At 43.4% G+C, this 27,395-nt stretch overlaps 2 protein-coding genes across 4 annotated transcripts in view; both read left to right on the plus strand.

Moving 5' to 3' along the window:
* The first annotated feature begins 1,438 nt into the window (after nt 1-1,438).
* LOC121447279 (zinc finger protein 431-like) lies at nt 1,439-14,601 on the plus strand. Its single transcript, XM_041650451.1, has 4 exons — nt 1,439-1,741; nt 11,301-11,427; nt 11,620-11,680; nt 13,036-14,601. The coding sequence occupies exons 1-4, from the start codon at nt 1,715-1,717 to the stop codon at nt 14,159-14,161; spliced, it is 1,341 nt and encodes a 446-aa protein (XP_041506385.1). The 5' UTR covers nt 1,439-1,714; the 3' UTR covers nt 14,162-14,601.
* An 8,968-nt stretch (nt 14,602-23,569) lies between these two features.
* LOC121447032 (zinc finger protein 431-like) overlaps nt 23,570-27,395 on the plus strand; it is a 42,223-nt gene continuing 38,397 nt past the window's right edge. For all 3 annotated transcript variants that reach the window (XR_005974151.1, XR_005974152.1, XM_041650017.1), the window contains exon 1: nt 23,570-23,698. Coding sequence is in view for 1 of the 3 variants with exons in the window: in XM_041650017.1 (XP_041505951.1) it covers nt 23,672-23,698 (27 nt within the window). In the remaining 2 variants the exon portion in view is untranslated. The remainder of the gene's footprint in view (nt 23,699-27,395) is intronic.

Genomic DNA, 27,395 nt, shown 5'->3' on the forward strand with positions numbered 1-27,395 from the left:
TTGGAACTTTGGTGCATACTGAAGACCAGCTGAGACATCCAGCCTCATGGACTGAAGAACTACTGGAGTCTTCAACTTCCCCTAGTTAGACGCCATTGTTGGACAAGCGGGACCACAGCTTGTGAGACATTCTAATAAATCCACTTTCTGCATGCATGGAGAGATTGTTATTTACCAGTCCTGCTCATGTAAGGGCCTGAGTTGTGTTTCTCTTTCACCTGCCCATTGATGAAGATGAGCTGGCTAACACTCAAAGTGCTGGCTAGTACTCATAAAGACAATATTCCTAACTTCATTTTTTTTTTCGGTTTTTTTTTCGAGACAGGGTTTCTCTGTGGCTTTTGAGCCTGTCCTGGAACTAGCTCTGTAGACCAGGCTGGTCTCGAACTCACAGAGATCTGCCTGTCTCTGCCTCCCGAGTGCTGGGATTAAAGACGTGCACCACCATCGCCTGGCCACTTCATTATTTTCTAAATGTTCAATTTATGTGAACGGCGAAACCCTGTCTCGAAAATAAAAAAAAAATTATCCTAAGGGTACACTTTTTATTATGTATTTATGAAGGGTACGCCCTGAATTCCAGAAGAAAACCTTTGGAAAAAATGAAGCCATCATCATCCAGTCCTGTGGTGGAAGACAAACCTATAATTTTGTTTTCTTATCTGATTCTTGTAAACCTCTTCTCCACATCTGAAGTGCTCGTGTGTCAGGTAAAAAGTACCTTTAGGGGCTGGTGAGATGGCTCAGTGGCTAAGAGCACTGACTGCTCTTCCGGAGGTCCTGGGTTCAATTCCCAGCAACCACATGGCAGCTCGCAGCTGTCTGTAACCCCTGTTCCAGAGAATCTAACATCGTTATATCAATGTGCATGAAATAAGGTTAAATAAAGTTTTTAAAAAAAAAAAAAAAAAAAAAAAAAAAAAAAAAAGTACCTTTAGTTCACCTGACATCATAGTGGAGCCACAGAACAAACATCTCCTTTTGTGTCCTTAAATTTCTCTTTAAAAATGCTAATATTCTGCGCACCCTTCCACCTGTGGGACAGGGAATCCCTCCACTCCACCTTGAGGAAAGGGCTGTGCAAGCCTTCACAGGGCGTGCAGGAGGAAGAGGAGGATGGGCCTGTGGCGTGCCGGGGGTGTGTGTGTGTGTGTGTGTGTGTGTGTGTGTGTGTGGCAGGATTAGCTGTCAGAGCCAAGGTCAACAGTTATTGAAATGCAAATCTCTGCTGCTCTGGGAAAGTCTGGCTAGGCACTGGAAGTTTGACTCGGGAGGGGGAGGAGGATGGGCCTGTGGAGTGCCGGGGGTGTGTGTGTGTGTGTGTGTGTGTGTGTCCGGGTGTGTTTGTGTGTTTGAGTGTGTGTCGGGTGTGTGTGTGTGTGTGTGTGTGTGTGTCAGGATTACCTGTCGGAGCCAAGGTCAACAGTTATTGAAATGCAAATCTCTGCTGATCTGGGAAAGTCTGGCTAGGCACTGGAAGTTTGACTCGGGAATCTGTAAGCCCTGTGTCTTTAAACTCGGGGAAACCCTAAAGGCGGGACTCTTGTCACTCAAGCCTCACCAACCAATCAGTGCCTCCGAGCCGAACTGCCAGTCAGAAGTCGTGCCGGGCTCTTCCGTGAGCGTCGCTGCGCTCCTTTTGGATTGCGGAGGAGGTGGGAGCAGTTTTCGCGTGTTGTGCTGCCCGTGCCGCTGCAGGAGCTGGGAGAAGACCATGGGCGAGCCGGGAAGCCACGACGTGGTGAGCAAGGGGCTGCTGTTCTCAGATGGGGAAAATCGGATGCGGAGATCCAGGTTCCAGCGTGGCGGGTCCTGAGGGCCGGGTGGGAATCTGCAGTCATATTCCGTGTCCTGTGAGCTCCCATGCGGTCCCTGCTTCTCCCTGGACCCAGGCACAGTCCTGTGAATAACTTAGGAGCAAGGAACTGTGTGTAGAAACGTATTTGTAGTTAACAACAATGGGCTTTTGGTGCAGTCATGGAAGGCAGGTTGACTAACTTGGAGAGGCCTGGTTTCTCCAGTATTTTGTAGAAGTTCAGGACTTTGCATTTAACCTTTACGTGTGAGGTCCATTTACAGTTAATTTTGTGGAGGCTGTAAAAGGCATCTCGTGTGCTGGGTAGCACTCCACTACTTCGCTGTGATGTCCTAAGAGTAGGATTTGGTGACATTAAGGACTTAATAATGCTGGCTAGGTAGTATGTCTCAAAATAGAATTCAGCTGCGGGAGGATTGTTTCTGAAATATCTTAAAAATAAGTATCTGTTAACCAGGCCTGGTAAATGTTGTGCCCAGATTACGACCCCCAGAGAGAGACCACCAGAGAGGCCCAGATTGTAATAAGCAAGGTTTAATCAGCATAATACAAACATGTTTGGAACTCATCTCCATCCCCGTTACAAGGTAGAGAGGAGTTGTATCTCCTCTGTGGGGTAAGCTTTTAAAGGCATGACTACAAAGAGAATCTTTGAAGATGCTTTTGCATGGGTACAAGGACTTTTGCTCCCTTCCATTCTGTTAAGTCAGCTTTTTCCTTGTTCTTAGAGCAAGGCCACTGTTCTTGAGTTAGGCCATCTCTGTCAGCCTGTACCAGGTGGCTGGTTGGGCTGAGCTAAGTGACCTTGTGCTGGGAATCTCCTGGGTGGGAGAGGGGAAGGCCACTATCTTCTGCTAGGAAATTTCTTCTTACCCCTTTGAGAGTAAGGGGTGAGGGTCCCACAGTAAAGATGAGGATACTAGGGTACTTATCTAGACATTTAGCTCTTTACAAAGGAGACATCCCTGACTGACAACCAGCCTCTAGGCCCATTCTTCTAACAAGGTGCTCAGGGAGGCATTCCAGAGTCGCAGCCGACCTTATGTGTGCCTTGAAGTTCCAGTTTTCTTTTCTTTTCTTCTTTTCTTTTTTTTTTTTTTGGTTTTTCTGTGGGTTTGGAGCCTGTCCTGGAACTAGCTCTGTAGACCCCAGGCTGGTCTCAAACTCACAGAGATCTGCCTGTCTCTGCCTCCCAAGTGCTGGGATTAAAGGTGTGCCCCACCACCACCCGGCTGTAAAGTTCCAGTTTTCTTCAGAAAAGCATTGTTCTGAGGGAGGGGCAGTGTGATACCAGGTGACAACTATTTGAAAAGGAAAAAACTCTTGCCTTAAGGACTGGTCTGGTCAAGCAAGGCTTTTATTTAGGCCCTCAGGCAGAGTGGAGGAACATTCTTGGGAGGGGGGAGGAACAGCCTGGAGCCTAGGCCTCTTTAGCTCTGTGTAGGTGGCTTTTATGTACTGAGATTAAAACAGACCGCCTTCTCTAACACCAAGAATATTCAGCCAGGCAGTGGTGGTGCACGCCTTTAATCCCAGCACTAGAGAGGCAGAGGAAGGCGGATCTCTGTGAGTTCGAGGCCAGCCTGGTATACAAGAGCTAGTTCCAGGACAGGAACCAAAAGCTACGGAGAAACCCTGTCTCAAAAAATCAAAAAAAAAAAAAAAAAAAAGAATATTCAGCAGGTAATGGTCTGGGTCCAGGTCCTTTGTGGAGGCGTTCCTTCAGATCCTGAGAGCCCAGCTCTTCCCACCACCAGGAGCTAAGGTTATATGTCTCAAGGGCAGTGTAGGCTTAATCTGTACTGTTCCTGGGATGCCCTGTGTTACCCTTGTGTAACAACCACTGCTGGATTAGCCTCCTCCTGAATTTGTCTCATTGTATGGTAGTTTCTGCTGACTTCATAGAAGCTCCCCATTTCTTTCCATCCCCCATGTAAGTAGTAGACAAGGTACTATTCTTCAGAAGCTTGCTTGGCAGGAGACACAGCTTTTGCAAGACCTCCCCACTTCAGCTTTTATCTTTTCTGTCTTCTCCTTTTCCTGTCTTTCTCCTTCCCAGTCCCTTTCCCCTCAGGACCCTGTCACTGAAGAATGACCTGATGCATCAGGTCACTGGGGACCTTCAGAAATAATTCTGATAATGTCTTTACTGTTTCTCCCATCTGCCTAAGTGTCCACACTTGCTGTCTCCTGTCCCTATTTAAATTGTTCAGAGTGTAATCTGGTGCATGACCATAAGAGAAATTAGGGATGACAGCAGATGTGGAATGCAAACTCTGTCTATGCTGCTCCTCTGAGTATTAGACAGAGATAGATGCAGGCTCTCATCAGAGATTTTTCTCTATTAATCTCTTAATTGTGAGGAGTGATTTCTCCCTGGGAGGACACAGTATTCCTAGAGCAGCTGCATTTGCAGCCTTTTAGAAACTGTTTCTGAGACTGCTCTCTGCTGGTGACCCAGGTGGCCCTGATTTCAGACTTTGCACTCCAGGGCGATGACTTTGTTGTCCTCCATATTACATCTCCAAAATTCTTAAATGATTGCACTACCTCAGAATTTTAAAATTACCCATTTGAGTCATGGAGTCGGGGTCGACTGTCCATTGCAGTAACAGGAGAAGGATTTCCACATGGAGCCTTCGGACCAGAATAGGAGGAATCATTTGTGTACACTGCAGGGGGAAACAGGGCAGGCAGTCAGCTGCTGGGGTCACCAGTATGAAAAAGGCCCTGGGTGTGGCAGGAGGAGTAAGTCTGTAATTGCCCAGCATGTAACTCATGTCATGTGAATAAACACTGGCCACATTGGTGGTGTACAGTTAGAGAGAGTTACCTAAAGCTGGTGAATATTGGCTGTGTAGTTAGGGAATTCTCCGGTGCAGACTCTTTAGTCCTGCTTCACAGTTAAGTCAGCTTAGAGGTTTGAGAAATAAGCCATTTTCTGTGTGTCATGGTACAGATTTCAGCAGCCAACTTGTGCACATAGGCAAGATCAATCAACTGGAACACCCCTCCTCGTCCAATCCGTTTCTGTTATTAGCAAAGTTGAGAAGCCCAGTGCATAAGATGAGCACTGGCCAGCAAAGGCCCTTTTTAATCTATGAAGCCTAGAAAGGCACCCTAGGGATAAGATTCCAGCCATTAAATCCTTCAGTTTATGGAAGGAATAGGCAACTTGATTCCTAATCCCAAAAGGCAACTTCATACAGAGCCTGCTGCAACTCTGGTCCAAGCATGGTAGGTTCTATCACTACTTAGAAGCCAAATTTGGGGGCATAACCCATGTTGTACTTGTACTAGTTCTGGATACAAGAAAAATACAAAATTTATTGGTCATAGGTTCTTCCACTGTGGTTTTCTTTAGTTCACCCATTTTGCACCTATCTAAGTTTGGAATAGAAATTCAGTGAGGAGACTCGGAGTTCGTTGCATGAAACTGAAGATGAAGTCAGTGTTGTATTATGTTGAGATGATGGGATATTGAGATACCCAAGTTATGAGACATCTGCTATGGAGAGCTGCATACAGGGAGTAGAAGTAACATAAGAGAGACATGTATGAAAATTTTCAGGGACAGTTATCTAAGCCCTTTGAGAATGAAGCCCCTCCTGTCTGAGACAGAGCTACAGGATTTGTCGTTTGCCCTGTTGAGTTTTAGTCTTGCTTGGGTCCAGTCTTCCCTCACTGTGTCCACACTCCTTTCCTTCTTTTTATTTAAATTTATCCTCATTCAATACATCCCAAATGGAATTTCCCCTCCCTCCACTACTCCCTATCCTCTCCACTGTTCCTCTTTCCACCAGATCCACTTCTAAATTTCTCTTCAGAATATGACAGAAATCCCAAGGATATCAACAAACTCTTGTATAACAAGGTACTATAAGACCAGGCACAAGCCCTTATATCAAGGATGGACGAAGCAACCTGGTAGGAGGAAAAGATTTCCAAGAATAAGCAAGAGTCAGAGACACCCCCTCACCCACTGTAGGAGTTCCACAAAAACAACAAACTGTGGGATTCCCCTCTGGATGCTGTAAATACCATTGGTTAATAAAGAAGCTGCTTTGGGAAGGAGGTTGGGTGGGAGGGAAAGGAAGGGGATGGGGAAGAAGAGGAAGCAGCTGTCCTGGTGGTCTCTACTCTGAGGAATGGCAGGAAGGATCTGAGCTGGCTTTTGGGGTGCACCCATGTGACTGAGAGTGAAATCACAGGGATTGTGGGCACAGTATCCATCCAAAAAGAGTTTGTTGACCCCTGGCCTATGCCACCTGGAGCAGAGCCACTTTTAGTAACCTGAGCAAGAAGCTTAGATGTTCAGGGGTTTGAGAAGCCAAACCCAACTGGCAACAGGGTAGACCTCACCTAGCCTAGAGATCTGGTGGGAGTTGGGAGGCCTGGACCCCGTGAGAAAGGAAGATGGGCTGAGTGAGAGATACCTAAAACCTCTTCCAGTGATGCAGCTTTCAAATGTGCCACTCGTTTGGTTTCTCAGTCTTGGTGACGCTCATGTTGGGAGGCCACAGGAAACCCCTGTTCCCCATCTACATTCCAAGAATCAAGCAAGCTGCCTTTTTACTACGTTAAAAAAAAATAATAAAGAAGCTGCTTTTGGCCTATCACAGGGCCAGCTAGGGCAAGGTGGGCATTCCAGGCAGATAGAGGAAAAGAGAGTAGGTGGAGTCAAACAATCAGACAGGACCTTACCATTGGTAGGCCATAACCATGTGGCAATGTACAGATTAATAAAAATGGATAAACTTAAGATATGAGAGCTAGCTAGAAACGTGCATGAGTAATAAGCCAAGCAGTGTTTTCATCAATACAGTTTCTATGTGGCTATTTCTTGTGGCCAAGACTCGATGAACCGCCTCCACCTACACTAAGCTGACGAACCATAACATGTATGCAGAGATCCATGTTCCCACCCCTGCAGTCCCTGTGATTTCTGTTTCTGTGAGACTCGATGAGCTCTGCTTACTTGATTTTGTGGCTGTGTTAAGAAAATTTTTGATTATCAATTTTTTTGAAGATGTTTTCTGGGCCTTTGAACTGAGATTCTTCTCCTTTTATTCCTATTATTGTTAGGTTTGGTCCTTTGATTTTGTTCCTACAATCATTCTCTACTCCCACTGGAGTCCTAGAGCTCGGGCTTGGGTAAGGGTCTGTGCATGTACTCCCATCGCTGTCAGAAGAAGCCTCTCTGACTACTGTTGGGCTAGGCACCAATATATGATTACAGGAGAATTTAGGTACACATCATTTCGTTGATTTTTTTTTTCTCAGTCAGTTGTATCTTGGTTCTACTCTAATTCTCTGAACATCTAAGGTCTGGGTGCTGGCCATCCTGGCAGTGTTGGGTATGGGCTTCCTTTCACATCTTATGCATTAGCCCAGTCATTGGTTGTGGCGGACCTCTCGACCGGCTACGAAAAATGACCACCACACCAGGATTCCACTCAGATCACGCTTTTACTGGAGTGCCCTTGATTGATGGGGAGCATGGAATGAGGGGGGCAGGAGAACAAGGAACAGGAACCGGAGGGGCAGGGAGCTAAGGGGCAGGAAGCGAAGGGGCCTGGGTGCACTTAGGCAGCCGCTTAAATGGGGAATTGGCACACGGGTCGCCCTGTGATTGGCTGCCACCAACAGCTGACACCAGACCGCATAGGGATAGGCTCAATGATCCTCATCCACTGCGCATGCAGGAAGCGGGTATGCGCAGCTCTCAAAGCCATAGCCAAATATGGAGTTGTTTATAACCAACAAGACAGGATGTCGGCGCCATCTTGTAATGGCGATCCTGTCTGGCTGACTACAATTGGTTGGCCAGTACAGAAGCTCTGAGCCACCATTGACCTAACATATCCTGCAGGCAGGGCAAGTGTGAGTCAAAAGTTTTGTCGATGGCTTGGTATCCCAATTGCATCACTAGGAGCCTTATGCGGTTACAGAAGATGGCTGGTTCAGCCTCCATAGTCTTGATTACTAGGAGTTCTCACCGGGTCACCCTCATAGTCCCAGACTGTGTGCACTGCGCTGTTTCCATGTCCTCCACTAAAAGCTCTACTTTCCAGTCATCTTCCCTGTGCTCTCCACCTCTGTCCCTTTCTTACTCACCTGACCCCTCAGGTTCCCATGCACGCCTGCTTCTAATGCATCCACACGATCTATTTCCTCTTGCTAGGGAAGCCATACATCGCCCCTATAATCCTTTTTGTTTCTTAGCCTCTCTGATTCTATGGGTTGTACTGTTATCAACGTGATTGTAGCTTGTGGCATGAGTTCTAACAGGCCTTAATAATAGTAGATTTATGCTTAGGAGTGTCCTGTTCATAACCTAACCCCTTTTTAGATGACCTTGTTTACCACAATTGAAACATTGACATTTCCAAAAATTTTTTTTTTATTGGTTTTTCGAGACAGAGTTTCTCTGTGGCTTTGGAGCCTGTCCTGGAACTAGCTCTGTAGACCAGGCTGGTCTCGAACTCACAGAGATCCGCCTGCCTCTGCCTCCCGAGTGCTGGGATTAAAGGCATATGCCACCATCGCCCGGCATTTTTCACTGTAGATCTGAATGAGTCATCAGTAATAACCATCCAACAGATTCACTGCTGCATTTAAGAAATTAGCCCCCACTACTTCTTAAGTATGCTCTATTGGTTTCTAGGACATAGACAGAATTAAAAATGGACTTTGGAGCCAAAATATCACACAAATGACCTCTAGCTCAAACTCTTACGGAGTCTATCTAGTTCTGACTGAAATCCTATCATCGCTATCTCCACTTTCTGCCATTACTCTCAGTATCCTCATCTTCTTGGTCCAGAAAGAACAGATGTTTAAGTTCTGTGTACAGCTTCCTATGGTTTTTGCCCATAAAGTCTTGATATCTCCCACACTCTTCTTTTTTTTTTTTTTTTTTTTGATTTTTCGAGACAGGGTTTCTCCGTAGCTTTTGGTTCCTGTCCTGGAACTAGCTCTTGTAGACCAGGCTGGCCTCGAACTCACAGAGATCCGCCTGCCTCTACCTCCCGAGTGCTGGGATTAAAGGCGTGCGCCACCACCGCCCGGCTCCCACACTCTTCTGAAAGACAACATTCCCTGCTTTTTCCTAGGAACAAATTCAGTTTTGGTGTCCTGTTTTTGTTCTAAATTGCTTCTCTGTTGCTGTAATTGAATCCATTAACCAAAGGATTCCCAGCAAAAACAGGATTATTTGGCTGATTCTTTTGAGTTATAGTCTGCCATTTTGGGAGTTTAGGATAGAAATTCAAGCTGGTCAGGAAAAGGAAATTCAATGGGTAAAGACTGTTTCCCAGATTTCTCTTGCCTTCTCACTGTCTCATGCTCAGATAGCTACCTTATCCATACCAGGCCTGTAGCACAATTAATAGAAAAACAGAGGTAGATAGTGGGGTTCAACCTGAAGGCCAAAAAAGCAAAACCGTCAGCCACTGGCTCTTACCTCTACCTCAGTCTGAAATGGCGATCCTGCCTCCAGGAATTCCCGAATGGCACTGTCTGAGAGCTGCCTCCTCCCATTATTTCTTTCTCTCTAGGACTGGCATTAAAGGCATGCACCACTACAGCCAGGTTTTTATGGCAGACTAGTGCGGCTACTGTGCTTTGGTCTTGCCTTTCCTCGTCGTATCTCCTTTAATGTCTTTCAGAAGATGACTAGTGTGCTGTGCGATTGTGTATAGGAAAGATGTAACTTGTTTTCTGAATTTACAAGATGCTACTGTCAAGAGATTGTCTTGTGTGTGGAGAGACCTGGACGTTGGAGCGGTGTAGGGGTCATTGCAGATTATGAGGATCGTTGAAGTGACAAATTGTATTTTCTTCGTGGATGACCATTAGCCTATAATGAGCCTATGTAGTTGATTGAATCTAAAACTTACCAGATGTTGATATATTCGAACATTTGTTTATTTGGTGACTTTCTTTCAATTGCTTGTGAACCTTTTATTAGGACGAGACTTTCTGGATGGTTTTCTTCTTAGGGAGGGTGATATGGGTCTCTATAGCATCAATTCATTTCCTGTCCTTTGTGTCTACTGTGTTGTAGTTGATACTACTCAGCCAGCTTCCTTCTTGTGCTGTCGTGCCTCCACCATTAAAGACTATCTCTACATCACGTAAGATGTAGGAGAAGCAACTGCTAGTCAGTGCTAAGCCAGTTTGCTACCTTTCTGGTTTTTAATTGTTTGTTTGTCAAAACAAGGATTTTCTTTGTAGCCCTAGCTGTCTTGAAAGTAGCTCTGTCCACTCAGCTGGCTCCAGAATGACCTCCAACTCACCGATCCCCTTGACTTGGTATCGCAAATGCTGAGATTAAAAGTGGGCCAACATTCCTGGCTTTCTGTCTTATTGTGTGATGTGCCTGGAATGTAGGTTTTTGACCATGCCAAGTATTTGCTGTTAAACTGGGCTTCACTTACACTTTGAATTTTCAAATTTGGCAGAAATTATTATTTGGTTTCCCAGGATGGCATGTATTCACGACAGAAATACTGCCTGTGCCTTCTGATTCACTGCATTGCACATACATCACCTTCTTCCTGCCTATTGCTTTTGTTTTTAATTTTTTTAATGAAAATTCATATTTCACCTATAAGCGTGGACATGCACCACACAGGTACCTGATCCTCACAATGATCAAAGATGTTTTCAAAAACACTGAACTTGAATAATTGATAGTTATGTTCCCTGAAGCAAATAGTAGTAATTGAGTCCTCCTCTGTGCCAGAGGAGCAAGAGCTCTTTACTAACGAGGTATCTCTTTGCCTCTGTATGGATTATTTATTATCCACATTTAATTTGCTAATGTTTCCATCTGTCCTCTTGTACCTGTTTAAAGCATGTAGTGCCTGTTAGTGTACAGTCTTACTGGTGTTACAGCTTCAAGTGGAGAAGTTCAGGTTTCTGGAAGATGAATACAGGATTCTCTGTAGCAATGTCAGTAAGATACTGCTGAGTTCTTTGTATTTTTTGTTTGCTTGACTGATTTTTGCATGGGAGATGGGGTTGGACTATGTACTTCTGGCTGTCCTGGAACTGACTGCATAGACTAGGCTCCCATTCACCTCCAAGGCAGATTTTCCTCCCTCTAACTGCTGTGTTTGAAGGCATGAGCCAATCTACACAGCCTGTCCCTTTGATTTTCTTTTTTGTATTTACCAATTGTTGATAGAATTTCTCTCCTGTGTCTGCTGTAGTGTTGATCTGTTTACTGGTCTCTCTCTGTTTTTTTTATAGTCATTTCTCTTGCACGGTGATATCCCCTCACAGGGTACAGAAATGAGGGAGACGAACCTTCCATTCAGTTTCTTTCCAGAGTGACTTGGTGATTACAATGTAATGTCTATTTCATGGAAGAAGTGTAGGAAGTACCAGAATTATATGACTATATTGTCAAAGAAGTGTACATTTACAATGTTATCACTATCATGCTTTCGATCATAAAAATGTATGGATATTTCAGAATGCAGTGACCTATGATGATGTGCATGTTGACTTCACTTGGGAAGAGTGGACATTGCTGGATCCTTCCCAGAGGAATCTCTACAAAGATGTGATGCTGGACACCTACCACAGCCTCAGTATCATAGGTAAACCTGAATTTATCATCATGTTTTTAAATAAGGAGACAGCTGTTCCTTGATTTTTTCATATTCTTGTGTAATTTGACTGATGAAGAATGAGGTGAATAAATGCGTCATGGTTTAAGGTTCACTGAGGATAGTAATTTAAATGTTGCACACTTTTTAATAATATATCATATGTTTTCAACTCTGTTGTAGGATACACTTGGGAAAACCATAATATTGAAGAACATTGTCAAAGTTCTAGAAAGCAGGAAAGGTAACTATCATTCCCAGATGGATACAAATGTTCCTCTGAAGAAACTATAATGTGTCCTGGAGATTTTACACTAAAGAACAGTATAAATAAGAACAGCTTCATGTGGATGATGATTATTAAATTCTCACAAAACCATATACCTCAGTTTCAATGAGGTGAATTGCATTTGCAAGGCATTATTTTAAGAAATTATACCAGAAACAGTGCCTTCACAGATATCACCATTGGAATCACAGCTTGATGAGAGCTGTTCGGTAGAACTGTTAATCCATTAATTCCTCACCACTCATATTACAAAAGGTAAACCTCTTTTTAAAAGAGTTGTTTATTAGGCCGGGCGGTGGTGGCACACGCCTTTACTCCCAGCACTCGGGAGGCTGAGGCAGGCGGATCTCTGTGAGTTCGAGACCAGCCTGGTCTCCAAGAGTTAGTTCCAGGACAAGCTCCAAAACACACAGAGAAACCATGTCTCGAAAACCAGAAAAAAAAAAAAAGAGTTGTTTATTTAGTATACAGTGTTCTGTCTGTCTGTATGCTTGCTGGCCAGAAGAGGGCACCAGATCTCATTACAGATGGCTGTGAGCCACCATGTGGTTGCTGGGAATTGAACTCTAGAAGAATAGCAATCAGTGCTCTTAACCTCTGAGCCATCTCTCCAGCCCCCCAAAAGGTATACATTTTGAAGAGGTAATGAGTCCGTCCCTCAAACCTTCTAATAAGCAAACAGTCCATAGTAAACTAGTGTTACTCATAATCTTGCTGAGTCTGTGCTGAGTTTAGTGAGATGGGCATTTAGAGTCAAGAGCCAAGAGGCAGTTGTTATGAAGAAACCTCACTTTCTTTCTTTTTCTTTTTTTTAACTTTTATTATATGTGCATTGGTGTTTTACATGGTTTATGTCTGTGTGAGCGTGTTGGATCCCCTAGGCAGGAGTTACAGACAGATGTGAGCTGCCATGGAGGTGCTTGGAATCGAACTAGGGTCTTCTGGAAGAGCAGTCAGTGCTCTTAATCCCTGAGTCATCACTCCAGCTCCTAAGAAACCTCACTTTCTATACCATATGTCTATATATGAATTGTTCCATTTTTCTATAAATATATGAAAAATCTCATATTAAAAAGATTCTATAAATGTGAACTCTTTATTAAAGTATTTTTCCATCACTGGCATCTTCAAAGATGCAAAACAACCCAAAATGAAGGGGAACAACATGAGTACAAACCTAATAATAGAACCCTAAGATCCGAGTCCTTTTTACAATTGGACTAAATTATAAAATTTATTCATAGAGATACAAAGATTCAATGGTGTATTAAACATGGTTGAGCTTTTACATGTGTCAATTATCCTTACAGACCTGAAAGAAATTATCCTGGAGAGAAATCTTCTGTTTATAATCTATGTGTTAAAGCCTTTGCATATGACGGACTTCTTCAAAGGCATGAAAGCACACTTATTGGAGAGAAACCTTTTGAATGTCATCAATGTGGTAAAGCCTTTGCTTATCACTGCTATCTCCAAAAGCATGGAAGAACACATACCGGAGAGAAACCCTATGAATGTAATCAGTGTGGTAAAACCTTTAATGAACAAAGCAATCTTCGAAGGCATAAAAGAATACATACTGGAGAGAAACCTTATCAGTGTAATCAATGTGGTAAAACCTTTGCCTATCACTTAGGTCTTCAAATGCATAAAAGAACACATACTGGGGAGAAGCCCTATGAATGTTATCAATGTGGTAAAAGCTTTGCTTGTCACAGTGCTCTTCAAACACATAAAAGGATACATACTGGAGAGAAACCCTATGAATGCAATGAATGCGGTAAAGCTTTCGTTCAACATAGTCATCTCCTAATACATAGAAGAACACACACTGGAGAGAAACCCTATGAATGTATTCAGTGTGGTAAAACCTTTGCTCATCACAATGCTTTTCAAATGCATAAAAGTACACATACTGGAGAGAGACCATATCCATGTAATGAATGTGATAAGTCCTTTACATATTACAGTAATCTTCAAATACATAAAAGATCACACACTGGAGAGAAACCCTATCAATGTAATCAATGTAGTAAAGCCTTTCCATACCACAATAATCTTCAGATACATAAAAGGACACATACTGGAGAGAAACCTTATGGATGTGATCAGTGTGGTAAAACCTTTTCTCATCACAATGCACTTCAAATACATAAAAGAACACATACTGGAGAGAAACCCTATGAATGCAATCAGTGTGGTAGAGCCTTTGCACAACAAAGTAATCTTAAAATGCATAAAAGAACACATACTGAAGAGAAACCCTATGGATGTGAACAGTGTGGCAAAACCTTTAAACACCAGCGTAGCCTTCAAATACATAAAAGAACACATACTGGAGAGAAACCCTATGGATGTGATCAGTGTGGCAAAACCTTTAAACACCTGCGTAGCCTTCAGATGCATAAAAGAATACATACTGGAGAGAAACCCTGAGAATGTAACCAATGTGCGAATATCTTTGCATTAATAAGCAATCTTTGAAATCATCTGAGAAAGATGTAGTGCAGAAATACCCTAAAAATATAGCCAGTGTTGCAAAGTTTTGCACTTTATACAGGAGTTAATGTTGTATATACAATCAGTCTGTTAAAACCTTTGTGTTTTCAATAGTCTTTGAGTGCCTAAAACAATTCTGAGTGTATTTTTATAAAGTATTTGGTAAGCTCTCTATCCAACACACTTTACATCCTTGCATAAAAGAGCATTCATTCTGTGGGAAATTTTGACAGTGTGAACAATCTGTTCAAGATTCATGATGCTGTATTTTATATTGTTGCCATCTGAAAACTCATAGACAAAATCAGTTTATGAAGTTGTGAAGCTCTATGTGAAGTTGTCAAAAATCAGACCTTGGTCCTGATAATAAAACTTTTCTAAACTGTCCAGCTCTGTGTCTAGCCCTGTCAATGTTTTAAAGTCTATTTAGATCATTTTGAAGTCAGGAAAGAAGAACAAACTCATACAAGAGAAAAACCCTATTCGTGTAATTATTTGGTAAGTACTTTAGACATCACGGTAGTCTTTAGCAACAAGAAAAAACTGTTGTTTATTATTCATCACAGTCTTGAAGGAAGTAAATGAATTGCTGTGATCACTCAGGACCAGTGATGGAGAGCACTGGATTGTCCTTTCTATTTTGAAATACTAAAGTTTGCTCTATGTGTGACAAATCCTTTTAGTGAAAATTATTTTGTGTTCCTTATATTTCTTCTGCCACTTTTGTTCATCTTCTCTTGTGCTTTTACTTAGTGATTGGTATGTTTCTGCTGTAATGTATAGAATAGGATACCCATCATCTAAGTGGTCCATTTTTTATTTAAAAATCAGACAGTATGTGATCACACTATTCCAGTAAGCATGTCGGTGAAAGGGGGAGCTGCAGAAATTCTTTTGGTGTTCATGGTGTTAAACAGGTGGATAGGGCAGATGCCATCCATACCTTGTGACATAATCCGTGTGGCAGAAAGCAGATATTATAGGTCTACTTAATTTGCTTATCTGGTCTTGATTTAATTTTGGTAAGAGATATTTATCCAGAAAGTTGTCCATTTCAAGTTTTCCAATTTTGTGGAGTACAGGCTTTTAAATATGATCAAATGATTCTCCTGATTTCCTCCGCATCTGTTGTTATGTCCCCCTTTTCATTTCTGATTTTGTTAGACTTTCTGATTTTTATCTTTACTGATTTCTCATTTGTCAGATGACTGTGAGAACTGCACCCTTCTTGTCTACACTACATGTAACAGTAGAAAATTAAGGGCAGAAAGAACACAGAAATAATGAAAAGCCATGACCATCAGAGGGCTTTTCTTTCTTTCTTTCTTTCTTTCTTGTAGTTTTTTTTTTTTTTTTGAGACAGGGTTTCTCTGTGGTTTTGGTTCCTGTCCTGGAACTAGCTCTTGTAGACCAGGCTGGTCTCGAACTCACAGAGATGCACCTGCCTCTGCCTCCCAAGTGCTGGGATTAAAGGCTTGCACCACCACAGCACAGCCAGAGGGCTTTTCGAATGTTCATTTGTTTGCTATGTGGAGAAGAAAAATTTAAATCCCAAGCTTTTTGTAGCTAGAATTGTTACGGAGATGACATGTAGATATGCTATTATCCTCTGTGTTTCTTCAGAGTCTGTTGTTAGATGCTAGGATAGCTACATGAGCTTGCTTCTTAGATCCATAAATAAATAAATAAATATTTTTTTTAAAAAAAGAAAGAAAATCGTTCTCCAGCCCTTTACTCTGATGTAATGTCTATCTTGGATGCTGAGGTGTGCTTCTTGTATACAGTAGAATGTCAGTTTGTGATTTTGTGTCCCAGTGCCTTTTTTTGGTGTTTTTAGACCATTGATACTGAGGGTTTTCAATTCCCAATGATTGTTAATTGCTGTTATATTGTTGGTGATGGTTGTGGAGTATATGTGTGTCTTTCAGTTTTGCTGGTGTGATATTATCTATCACTTCTGTTTATGGGGTTAGTCATCTTTGTGGGGTTGGAGTGTTCCTTCTAGTATCTTATATCGGGCTTGGGCTTTAGTTTGATACTGTTTAAATTTGACTTTGTTATGAACTATCTTGTTTTGTTTTGCCAGTCTATGATGGTTGAGCATTTTGCTGGATATAGTAGCCTTTGATGACATCCTTAGTAGTCCCTTGTAGTCTACACGTCATCAATTCAGGCCCTTCTGGCTTTTAGGGTTTCTGTTGAGGAGGCAGGTGTGATTATAATAGGTCTTCCTTTATTTCTTACTTGAACTTTTTCCCTTGCTGCTTTTTTAAAAATATTTATTTATTTATTATGTATACAATATTCTGTCTGTGTGTATGTCTGCAGGCCAGAAGAGGGCACCAGACCTCATTCCAGGTGGTTGTAAGCCACCATGTGTGTAATGGTTTTGGTCCCTTTAAGAGACAAGCCACACCTATTCCCCTCCCCATCTGCTGAGGCAGGCTGATTTTCAGCTTCCAGCACGAGCTTGCTCTCTTTTCCATCTTCCTCTCGGAGAGGCAGCTTCGCTTCTGCCTATCTGTCTCTTTCTCCTCTTCTCTTCTCTCTCTCTCTCTCTCTCTCTCTCTCCCTCTCTCTCTGTCTCCCCCTTCACCCTTCCTCCTCCATAACCCCCTGAATAAACATTCAACCTCAACCTCACCCTGCATGTCGTGTCTATCCATGTTTCTGTCTTCTGCCCGCCTGCCTGCCATGTGTCTCCCTGCCTGGAACCAGGCATTGCTCAGGGACCAGCAGCCCTCTCTGCCTGGGGCCCACTGCCTGCTGCCACATGGCCCGCCACCACTGCTCTGGGACCAGCAGCCATTTCTGCCTGGGACTGGCTGCTCCCAGGGCCCGCTGCCTGCCACCACATGGCCCACCGCCACCATTTGGGACCTACAGCTTTTCTGCTGCCTACTGCCGCGGGGATCTTGCAGCATTTTTTAAAAGGAACAACAATGTGGTTGCCAGGAATTGAACTCAGGACCTTTGGAAGAACAGGCAATGCTCTTAACCACTGAGCCATCTCTCCAGCACCCCCTCTTGCTGCTTTTAATATTCTTTTTTTTAATATTTATTTATTTATTATGTATACAATATTCTGTCTGTTTATATGCCTGCAGGCCAGAAGAGGGCACCAGACCAGATGGTTGTGAGCCACCATATGGTTTCTGGGAATTGAACTCAGGACCTTTGGAAGAGGGGGCAATGCTCTTAACCACTGAGCCATCTTTCCATCCCCTGCTTTTAATATTCTTTCATTGTTCTGTATGCTTAGCATTTGAGTATTATGTGGCGAGGTGATTTATTTTTGTGGCCCAATCTATTTGATGTTCTTTAATCTTCTTGTACCTTTATAAACAGATTGTTATTTACATTGGGAAAATTTTCTTCCTTGATTTTGTTTAAATATATTCTCTGCATTTCTGGGCTCGATTTTTCTCATTCCTGTATTCCTGCTATTCTTATATTTGATTGGTTCATAGTGCCCACCATTTTCTGGATATTGCTTGGTAGGGATTTTTTAGATTTAACATTTTTTGATTGAAGAATCCATTTCCTTTGTTGTGTCTTCAACATCTGAAATTCTTTCTTCCATCTCTTTTACTCTATTAGTGATGCCTGATGCTGTAGTTCCTATTCACTTCCCCAGCTTTTCCATTTCCAGGTTTCCTTCCACTTGTTTTCTTTATTAATTCTATATTTACTTGTAAACAGCAATTAACCAGACATTGGTTGTGCCACGGGATGAGGCTGGCACAGCTGGAGGAGAGTGAGATGGTAAGAGATGCCCACAGTGTGAGGCTGGCAGTTCAGCATCTCTGGATGTCAGGTTCCTCCAGCTAGGTTTCAGATGGTTCATGGTGGAAAGAGTTGACAGAAGAGACACCTTCAAAAACCACTCACTTCATCAAGTGTGGCATTTAACAGCCACAGTGACAGGTCTCTCCAACATATGACCCACAATTTGCTATGGGCATTTTGGCTGCCCTCCCCCTCACATACACACACACCCAGTTCCTGTCAGCTGATTCTTGAAGGTCTGTTCAGGCCCGAAGGCTCCTGGGTGGGAACTATACTGTGGTGCCCTGCTCTGCCCCACCTGATCTGACCTGCCCTGCCTTGCCCTGCCCTGGCCTGACCTGCGCTGGCCTGACCTGCCTTGCCCTGCCCTGGCCTGACCTCCCTTGCTCTGCCCTGACTAGCTCTTTTCTCAGTTTGGCTACAGGAGACACGAATATTATGTGCCTTATGTGCCGAATGTAGAGCAGGATCTTCAAGGTAGGAGGGCCCCAGAACTTGGTGCTGAGACCCTGTGGCTGGATCATCAATGAGGGCTCCTGGGTGCAGAGAAGTTAGGTGATTAGGTGGAAGAAGAGGAGGCTGAGGTGGGGTGGGGAACCTTGTTGTGTCTCAGCGCTCTCCCACTGTGTCTCCTTCCCCAAATTCCCTTTGCCATGGCATGTAGAAGGAAAGTCACCGAGCACCCAATGGCTCTGAAAACTTTGTCTCCTCAACCTGCATAACTGCAGTCTGTGCCTACTGCCTCTCTTCTCCCTGGCCAGCCTTCTGGATACAGGATGAGCTTAGTGACTGAATGAATGAGCACAGTAAAGACAGTAAAATGACAGCTCTGCACAATGGGTAAAAAGGGGGAACCACTGGTTTAACATGTGAGCAGGCACTGTAGGAGCCATGAGGCTAGCTCAGACCTTGATATGCTAATTAGCACCATAGGTCTCTGTACTGAAGAGCCAAGGGTCCTTTTAATAATAAGGAGAAAAGTCCTTTTTAGGAAGTAGGAAATATTTTCTCAAGTCCCTGAGGAAATGTTGGTTTTTGTCTAAATGTCAGAATAAAATAGTAACTTCTTTTCCTAAACCTGACGCTGACATGTCCCTGCTCCCCACCCCCATCCCAGAGCCCACTGTGCTGTCTGGGTAGGGAGCTGGTGAGAGGAAAGAGGTTAGTCCAGCCCTCCAACTATTTGAAGAAGCACTCCCTCCGATTGTCCTACGGCTCCTAATCTACTGTCTCCCAAGAATTACAAAATAAACCATGGATACAATAAAAACCACAACCAGCCTGGCGTTGGTGGCGCACGCCTTTAATCCCAGCACTCGGGAGGCAGAGGCAGGCGGATCTCTGTGAGTTCGAGACCAGCCTGGTCTACAAGAGCTAGTTCCAGGACAGGCTCCAAAACCACAGAGAAACCCTGTCTCGAAAAACCAAAATGAAAAAAAAAATATTAGTAAAGAATATGAAGATGTGAATGAAAATAATAAAATTGAGGAACATATAGGATAGTATCAGGAGGGAATTCAGTGAGCACAGAAATTTGCCAGTGGGCTGGAGAGATGGCTCAGCTGTTAAGAGCATTGCCTGCTCTTCCAAAGGTCCTGAGTTTAATTCCCAGCAACCACATGGTGGCTCACAACCATCTGTAATGGGGTCTGGTGCCCTCTTCTGGCCTTCAGGTATATACACAGACAGAATATTGTATACATAATAAATAAATTTAAAAAAAAAGTCATTCGTTTACTTGTAGCTGGAATATTTACTTCAACAGGCTTCCATTGTTTCAGCTTCCATAGCTGAAGTCTTAGCATTAACACAAAACGGGCAGACAACACAATTTACAAACAACTAGTTAAATGTTTCTAAAATCGTAAGAGTTTAAGAAAATGATTATTGATTTCATAGGATGATTGGACGAAGGAAAACAATCTATAGGCATGTAATGAGTGTAAATTCTTCTCCACTTTCAGTTCTCTTGAAATGTAAGTAAATATGAAGACTATTCCTGGGGGCTGGAGAGATGGCTCAGAGGTTAATAGCACTGACTGCTCTTCCAGAGGTCCTGAGTTCAATACCCAGCAACCACATGATGGCTCACAGCCATCTGTAATGAGATCTTCTGGCCAGCAAGCATACAGACAAACGGAACACTATATACATAATAAATAAATCTTAAAAAAAAAAGACTATTCCTTGGAAACTCCCTCTTGTATAGAAAACTGTCATGCTTTCAATAATAGGCCAATGGTGTAGGATAAAGTATTTACCAGATTTGTTGTATAAGATTCGATGTAAATACTATTCATTAAGCTCTACATAGTGAGTTCAAGGCTAGCTAGAGCTTGTCTCAAACAACAAGGCAAAATTATATTCAAATAGGTATGTATGTTTATGGGTGTATTATCACGTATAATTTAGAGAATAGAGTCTTGCTATTATACTCACTATGTAGGCTAAGCAGCCTTGAATACATGTAGATCGGCCTGGCTCTGCTACTGTGCTCAGATATATTCACTTCTGAGAATGATTTAATGGGGACCAATGACTGACAGCTGAAATGACTTTAAGACAATTGTCCTGCACCTTTTGTGCTCTTTGTGATTCATTTTTTTTAACATTGTGTATATCATGTATGTGTGTGTTGCTTTCATCTATGTAGTTCATGTTTTGTTTTTTTTTTTTTTTTGTGGTTTTTCGAGACAGGGTTTCTCTGTGGTTTTGGAGCCTGTCCTGGAACTAGCTCTTGTAGACCAGGCTGGTCTCACACAGAGATCCGCCTGCCTCTGCCTCCCGAGTGCTGGGATTAAAGGCGTGCGCCACCACCACCCGGCTGTAGTTCATGTTTTAAAACTCATCTTTATCTTCCTGTCTCTGTGTCTGAAGCTTTGTATTAATAGAATTTACTACCACACACAGTGTGAAAGAAAAATAAATCTTATGGTGCAAGTCATCTCCTTTTTATGTTTTTGTTGTCATTGTGGTGATGGTGGCTTTATTATTTTTGTTTTTTACTAATCTAATATCAGTCACTATTTTATGTATATTATTTTTTTTTCTGTACACAGGTCTTTGTACACCATTCACGGCAGGGAAGCCAAGAGAAGGTGTCAGAACTGCTGAAACTGGAGTTCAGCATATAGTAGTGAGTTTCTTTATGTCCTGGGAATGGAAGCGATTCTTCAGTACTCTTAACTGCTAAAGTACTCTCCAATCCATACATTCTGATCTTGATTATGTTTCCTGTACAGGGCAGCCTGATTAGCATTAGACCCTCCATGCTGAATGAAAAGTAGAACTCTCTTTCAGGTGAGAGGATTATCCTCAGGCAGGGATGAGCTCGCTAAGTACAACATGGTCAGCCCTTAAACCACATATATACAAATACCAAAAACAGACTCAGCAGGGTGTATTCATATACCTAAGTACATTTATTCATATATCCGTAACAAGGAAGAAGTCAGAAGGGAAGAATGTGACAAGGAATGGCAGGAGGACAAAAAGGGAAAATTGATGTAATATGTTTTAGTTAGAGAAAGCATTAAATAATTCAATTTAAAAAAGGGGGGCTGGAGAGACCACTGGGTGTTGTTCCTGAGGTTCCATTCCCAGAGCCCACATGGTAGCTTGATGTGGGAGTGTCATATATCAAAGCAATCTGATTTTCCCGTGTCATTTACTTGATTTTCAGCTAATACCTTGTGGTATAAGATGAACATGTTAGAGGCACTTTTTTCCATTATTTTTATAATTTATACATGTTCCCACATGACTTTGAGGTAAGAAAGTCCCTACATGTCCCTGCTTTTACATCGTGATCATGTCCAGATGTGGATTTGGTAACTGGGAATGCTTAGGAATAGCAGAACTCTACATGTGCATGTCCAGACTCCTAAGTGAAATCCCCATCCTTCCTTTGTGTAGGGAAAGCATTGCTTTGGAATTGACTCCCATGTTTTCCTTGCCTTCTACAGGTAAGTCCTTCTCAGTTCTGTGAATTGGCTGTCCTGATGGCTACTCTTGGTAATCTAACCGACTAACTCTGGAATAACTGAAACCCAAAGCATTGGGTGGGTACACCTTCCTGTGTGGGCGTTTTCTTAAAGATTTTGAGATAAAAGGTCCATTTTTCATCTGCATCGCTGGAGTTGATGAGATCCACCTTTAGCACCTTGGTGGCAAGGCACACTTTTTACTCCAGCACTCAAGAGGCAGAGGCAGTCAACTTTTCTAAGTTTGAGGCCAGTCTGAACTACAGAGTGAGTTTCAGGTCTACAAAGATAAACCTTGTCTCAAAGTCACACACACACACACACACAAAGATCAAACAAAGAATAAGATCGGCATTTAATCCGGATCACTCCTTCTAGTAACAGCCTACAGATATAAATGATACCGAAGAAGGAAGCTCTCTCTCTCTCTGCCTCCCTACCCTGGCTCTGGGTACCAAGTTCATCCCTTTACTAGCAGGAGAGCCTACTCTTTGGAACTTTGGTGCATACTGAAGACCAGCTGAGACATCCAGCCTCGTGGGCAGAGGAACTACTGGAGTCTTCAACTTCCCCTAGTTAGACGCCATTGTTGGACAAAAGGACCACAGCTTGTGAGACATTCTTTTTTTTTTTAAATATTTATTTATTATGTATACAATATTCTGTCTGTGTGTATGTCTGCAGGCCAGAAGAGGGCACCAGACCTCATTACAGATGGTTGTGAACTGGTTGCTGGGAATTGAACTCAGGACCTTTGGAAGAGCAGGCAGTGCTCTTAACCACTGAGCCATCTCTCCAGCCCTTGTGAGACATTCTAATAAATCCACTTTCTACATGCATGGAGAGATTGTTATTTACCAGTCCTGCTCATGTTGCCTGAGTTGTGTTTCTCTTTCACCTGCCCATTGATGAAGATGAGCTGGCTAACACTCAAAGTGCTGGCTAGTACTCATAAAGACAATATTCCTAACTTTATTATTTTCTAAATATTCAATTTATCCTAAGACTATACTTCATTTATCAAGAGTTTGCCCTGAATTCCGGAAGAAAACTTTGAAAACAATGGAGCCATCATCCAGCCCTGTGGTGGGAGACAGATCTATCTTTTTTTTTTCCTTGTTTCACATAAAAAGTACCTTCAGTTCACCTGACCTTTTAGTGAAGCCACAGAATAAACATCTTTTGTGTCCTTAAATTAAATGTCTCTTTAAAATTGCTAATATTCTGGCAACCTTCCACCTGTGGGACAGGGAATCACTCCGCTCCACCTTGAGGAAAGGGCTTTAAAACCTGTTCACGCTGCACCCAGGCGGAAGAAGGGGGCGTGCCCGTGGAGTTCAAGGAGACAGCAGAGTCAACAATTGGAGCCTAGGGCAACAGTTATTGAAGTGCAAATTTCTGCTGGCCTGGGGTGGTCTGAGGTCTGAGTCAGGGGTGGAAGGTTTCCAGAGGAATCACTGGAGCTGTGTCTTTAAGCACTAGATAACCCTAAAGGCGGGACTGTTGTCACTCAAGCCTCACCAACCAATCAGGGTGCCCTGGCCGACCTGCCAGTCAGAAGTGGTGTGGAGCCCTTCCGGGAGCGACGGTGCTCGCTGAGGTCTGCAGAGGACCTGGAGCCAGAGTTTTCGCGTGTTGTGCTGCCCGTGCGGCTGCAGGGAGCTGGAAGAGGAGCATGGGCGAGACAGGAAGCCACGGCATGGTGAGCTAGGGGCTGCTGTCCCCAGATCGGGAAGATCAGATGCGGAGATCCAGGTTCCAGCGTGGCGGGTCCTGAGGGCCGGGTGGGAATCTGCAGTCATATTCCGTGTCTTGTGAGCTCCCATGCGGTCCCTGCTGCTCCCTGGACCCAGGCACAGTCCTGTGTATAACTTTGCTCTGTGGGTTGCAGCCGTGCAGAGCGATGGGCTCAGGGAGCTGTGTGTGGAACCGTGTTTGGAGTCAACAACAACGCGCTTTTGGTGCAGCCATGGAAGGCGGGTTGCCTAACTCGGAGAGGCCTGGTTTCTCTAGTATGTTCTAGACGTTCATCACTTTGCATTTAATCTTTACGTGTACCGTCCATTTACAGTTAATTTTGTGGAGGTTGTAAAAGGCATCTCTTGTGGCGGGTAGCACTCCACTACTTCGCTGTGATGTCCTAAGAGTAGGATTTGGTGACATTAAGGACTTAATAATTCTGGCTGGGTAGTAAGTCTCAAAGTAGAATGTAGCTGCGGGAGGGCTGCTTCTAAAACACCCCAAACATAAGTGTCTGCTAACCAGGCCTGGGAGAGATGAGCAGCTGTTTTAACAGGATTGTCGAGACATTTGGCTCTAAACCTTTACAAAGGAGACACCCCTGACTGCTAACCAGCCTCTAGGCCCATTTCCATCTCAAAGAGGATTCTAACAAGCTGCTTAAGGCTGCACCATAGGTCACAGCCGACCTGGGGCCTGGTGTGCCTTAAACTTCCAGCTTTGTCCTTGAGAAAAGCACTGTTTAGACGGGTGAAATAGGACAGCCGGGGACAACAATTTGAAAAGTAAAACTGTTGTGTTAAGGACTGGCCCGGTCAAGCAAGGCTTTCCTTTAGCCCTCAGGATGGGAGAAGGAACATTCTTTTCTTTTTTTTTTTTTTTAAAGATTTATTTATTACATATACAATGTTCTGCCTGCATGTATTTCTGTATGCCAGAAGAGGGCATCAGATCTCATTACAGATGGTCGTGAGCCACCACGTGGGTGCTGGGAACTGACCTCAGGACCTCTGGAAGAGCAGCTAGTGCTCTTAATCTCTGAGCCACCTCTCCTAGAAGGGGCTTTCTTGAATGAGGGACTGACTACCTGGGGGCTAGGTATTGGGAGCTTTACTTTACCTAAGGCCTTGATGTATTGAGAAAAAAACAACTCCTCTAAAACCCAAAATGTATAGCTGGTAATGGTCTGGGACCTGGGCCTTTGTGGAGGGGTTCCTTCAGATCCTGAGGAGCCAACTCTTCTCACCTCCGGGAGCTCTGGTTATCAGTCCCAAGGCCAGTTTAGGCTTAGTCAGTGACATTCCTGACATGGAGCACTGCTGGATTAGCTTCCTCCTGACTTTGACCCATTGTAGGGTAGTTTCTGCTGACTTCATAGAAGCTCCCTATTTCTTTCCGTCTCCCCCTGTGAGTAGTTCTGCTTGCCATTTCTTTATTTTTTCCAGAATTTATTCATTCATTCTTTCTGTCCTCCCTCTCTCCCTACTTTTTCCCCTCCTTCCCTCCTTTCTTTCAAACAATCTTATTTTACATTCCCATCCCAGTTTCCCGTCCCTAGCCTACTCCCCCTCACATCCACTCCTCAGCAAGGACAAGAACTCACGTCAGTGACCCCACAAGCTGCTCATGCCACACATCTGTCCCCTCTATTCAGAGGGCCCAATGTGGTCTCCATGCTGGTCGCCCAGGTATCCATCTGCGGTCATCGAGTTAGCTGCTTCTGTGGGTGTCCTTCATATGGTCTTGACCACCCTGCCTATAACAGTGCTCCTCCCTCTCTATGACTGACTCCAGGAGTTTGGCCCAGTGCTTAGCTGTGGATCTCTGCCTCTGCCCCCATTGGCCACTGGATGTTGGTTCCCTGATGACAGTTAAGGTTCATCAGTCTGATTACATGGGCAGAGCAGGTTAGTAGTTCAGTTTAGGTATCCTCTCTATGATTCCTTAGCTTCTTAGCTGGGGTCACCTTTGCCTCCTGGGAGTTTCCCTAGTGCCTGATCTTTCCCTCACCCCACAATAACTCCGTCTTTCAAGGTATCTCCTTCCTTCCTTTTCCTCTCTCTCCTTTACCCTGCTGCCCCTCCCCTCCCTATTTTCTCCCCTACCCCCCATGATCTTTTTTCTCTGGGGTTGTGGTCCGTAGGCTGGTTATCCTTTGCTTTATGTCTAATATCCACTTATGAATGAGTACATACCATTTTTGTCTTTCTGGGTCTGGGTTACCTCATTCAGGATGGTTTTTTCTTTTCTTTCTTTCTTTTTTTTTTTTGTTTTGTTTTGTTTTGTTTTGTTTTTCTCTGACACAGAGTTTCTCTGTAGCTTTGGAGCCTGTCCTGGAACTTGCTTTTGTAGACCAGGTTGGCCTCAAGCTCAGAAATTCGCCTGCCTCTGCCCCCCAAGTGCTGGGATTAAAGGCGTGCGCCACCACCGCTGGGCCAGGATGGTTTTTTTCTAGTTCCATCCATTTGCCTGTAAATTTCAAGATGTCATTGTTTTTTATTGCTGAGCAGTGCTCCATTGTGTAAATGTACTGTATTTTCTTTATCCATTCTTCAGTTGAAGAGCATCTAGGTTGTTTCCAGGTTCTGACTGTTGAGCAAATGTTCTCATGCTATCCATAGGCATCCCTTAGGTATATGCCCAAGAGTGGTATTGCTAGGTTGAGGTAGATTGATTCCCAGTTTTCTGAGAAACCACCACACTGATTTCCAAATTGGCTGTACAAGTTTTCATTTCCTCACTGATGCAGGCTTACAGGCAATCTTCCACCTAGAAGACAAAATGGTGTCTAAGTGACCCTAACAGACACCCTTTTCTTTATCACAAGAGCATGAGATCCTTCCAGGAGTCAAATCTATTTTCTACAAAGTTAAAACATCAGAAGGCTTCAGGGAAATCTCTCCAATTTTGGTGGGAAAACCTCCTTGTCCAACCAATTTTCTGTGATTGGCAAGGGAGAGAACTGAGTGCACAGGAGCTGGAGGTGGCTGTGGTTTCTCAGAGTTTGGTTAGACTCTTAGAGTTCCTGTCTAAGGACCATGATCTATATTTATACCTCTGTCTCTGTGTCCCGTTTCGTCAATGGTGCCATCCGTGCTGTTGATTTCATTAACTGTAATCTATTTATATTGATTTTCTGGAAAATGATGGAGCTTTATCAGTTTTGTATCCGTGAAATTTCTTATGATTTCCTTGAGATTTTATTCATTTGGGAGCTTTTTGTAGAGAGACAGTTTTAGTTTTCTCTTTTTGATCTTAGAGGTTTGCCTCTTCCCATTTCCTGGCATTTCTGTGTTGCTATCTTGATGTTTGAGTGTTTGCTGCTTAAATGATTGGTATGATTAATACATGGACTTTGGATCTTAAAAACAAACCTTTTTGTGTATTATTGTCAGTTTTTCCTGTTTAGTCCCAGTTGTGAACATGACATAACCTAGAGTTATCTGAGAGAAAGAACATCAATTGAGGTTGTGCCAAATCAGAATATCTGGTTACAGTGTCCGAGAGAGATTGTGTTCATTCTGATTGGTGCGGGAAGGCTCTTCCACTGAGTTGTCAGTATCTCTAAGCAAGTGGTCCTGGGCTGGATTAGAGGGATGGCTGAGCCTGAGACGGTGACTAAGCAAGAGAGAAAGCCAGGAAACCATGTTTCCTCACCT

Source organism: Microtus oregoni, unplaced genomic scaffold (genome assembly GCF_018167655.1).
Source record: "Microtus oregoni isolate MIOR12 unplaced genomic scaffold, Mior012 000004F_ref0000308, whole genome shotgun sequence".
NCBI lineage: Eukaryota > Metazoa > Chordata > Mammalia > Rodentia > Cricetidae > Microtus > Microtus oregoni.

Coding starts and splice junctions, on each gene's coding strand:
- LOC121447279 (XM_041650451.1), top strand. CDS start 1,715: ATGGGCGAGCCGGGAAGCCACGACGTG. Junction 1,742..11,300: donor AGCCGGGAAGCCACGACGTG/GTGAGCAAGGGG, acceptor TGGATATTTCAG/AATGCAGTGACCTATGATGA. Junction 11,428..11,619: donor CCACAGCCTCAGTATCATAG/GTAAACCTGAAT, acceptor ACTCTGTTGTAG/GATACACTTGGGAAAACCAT.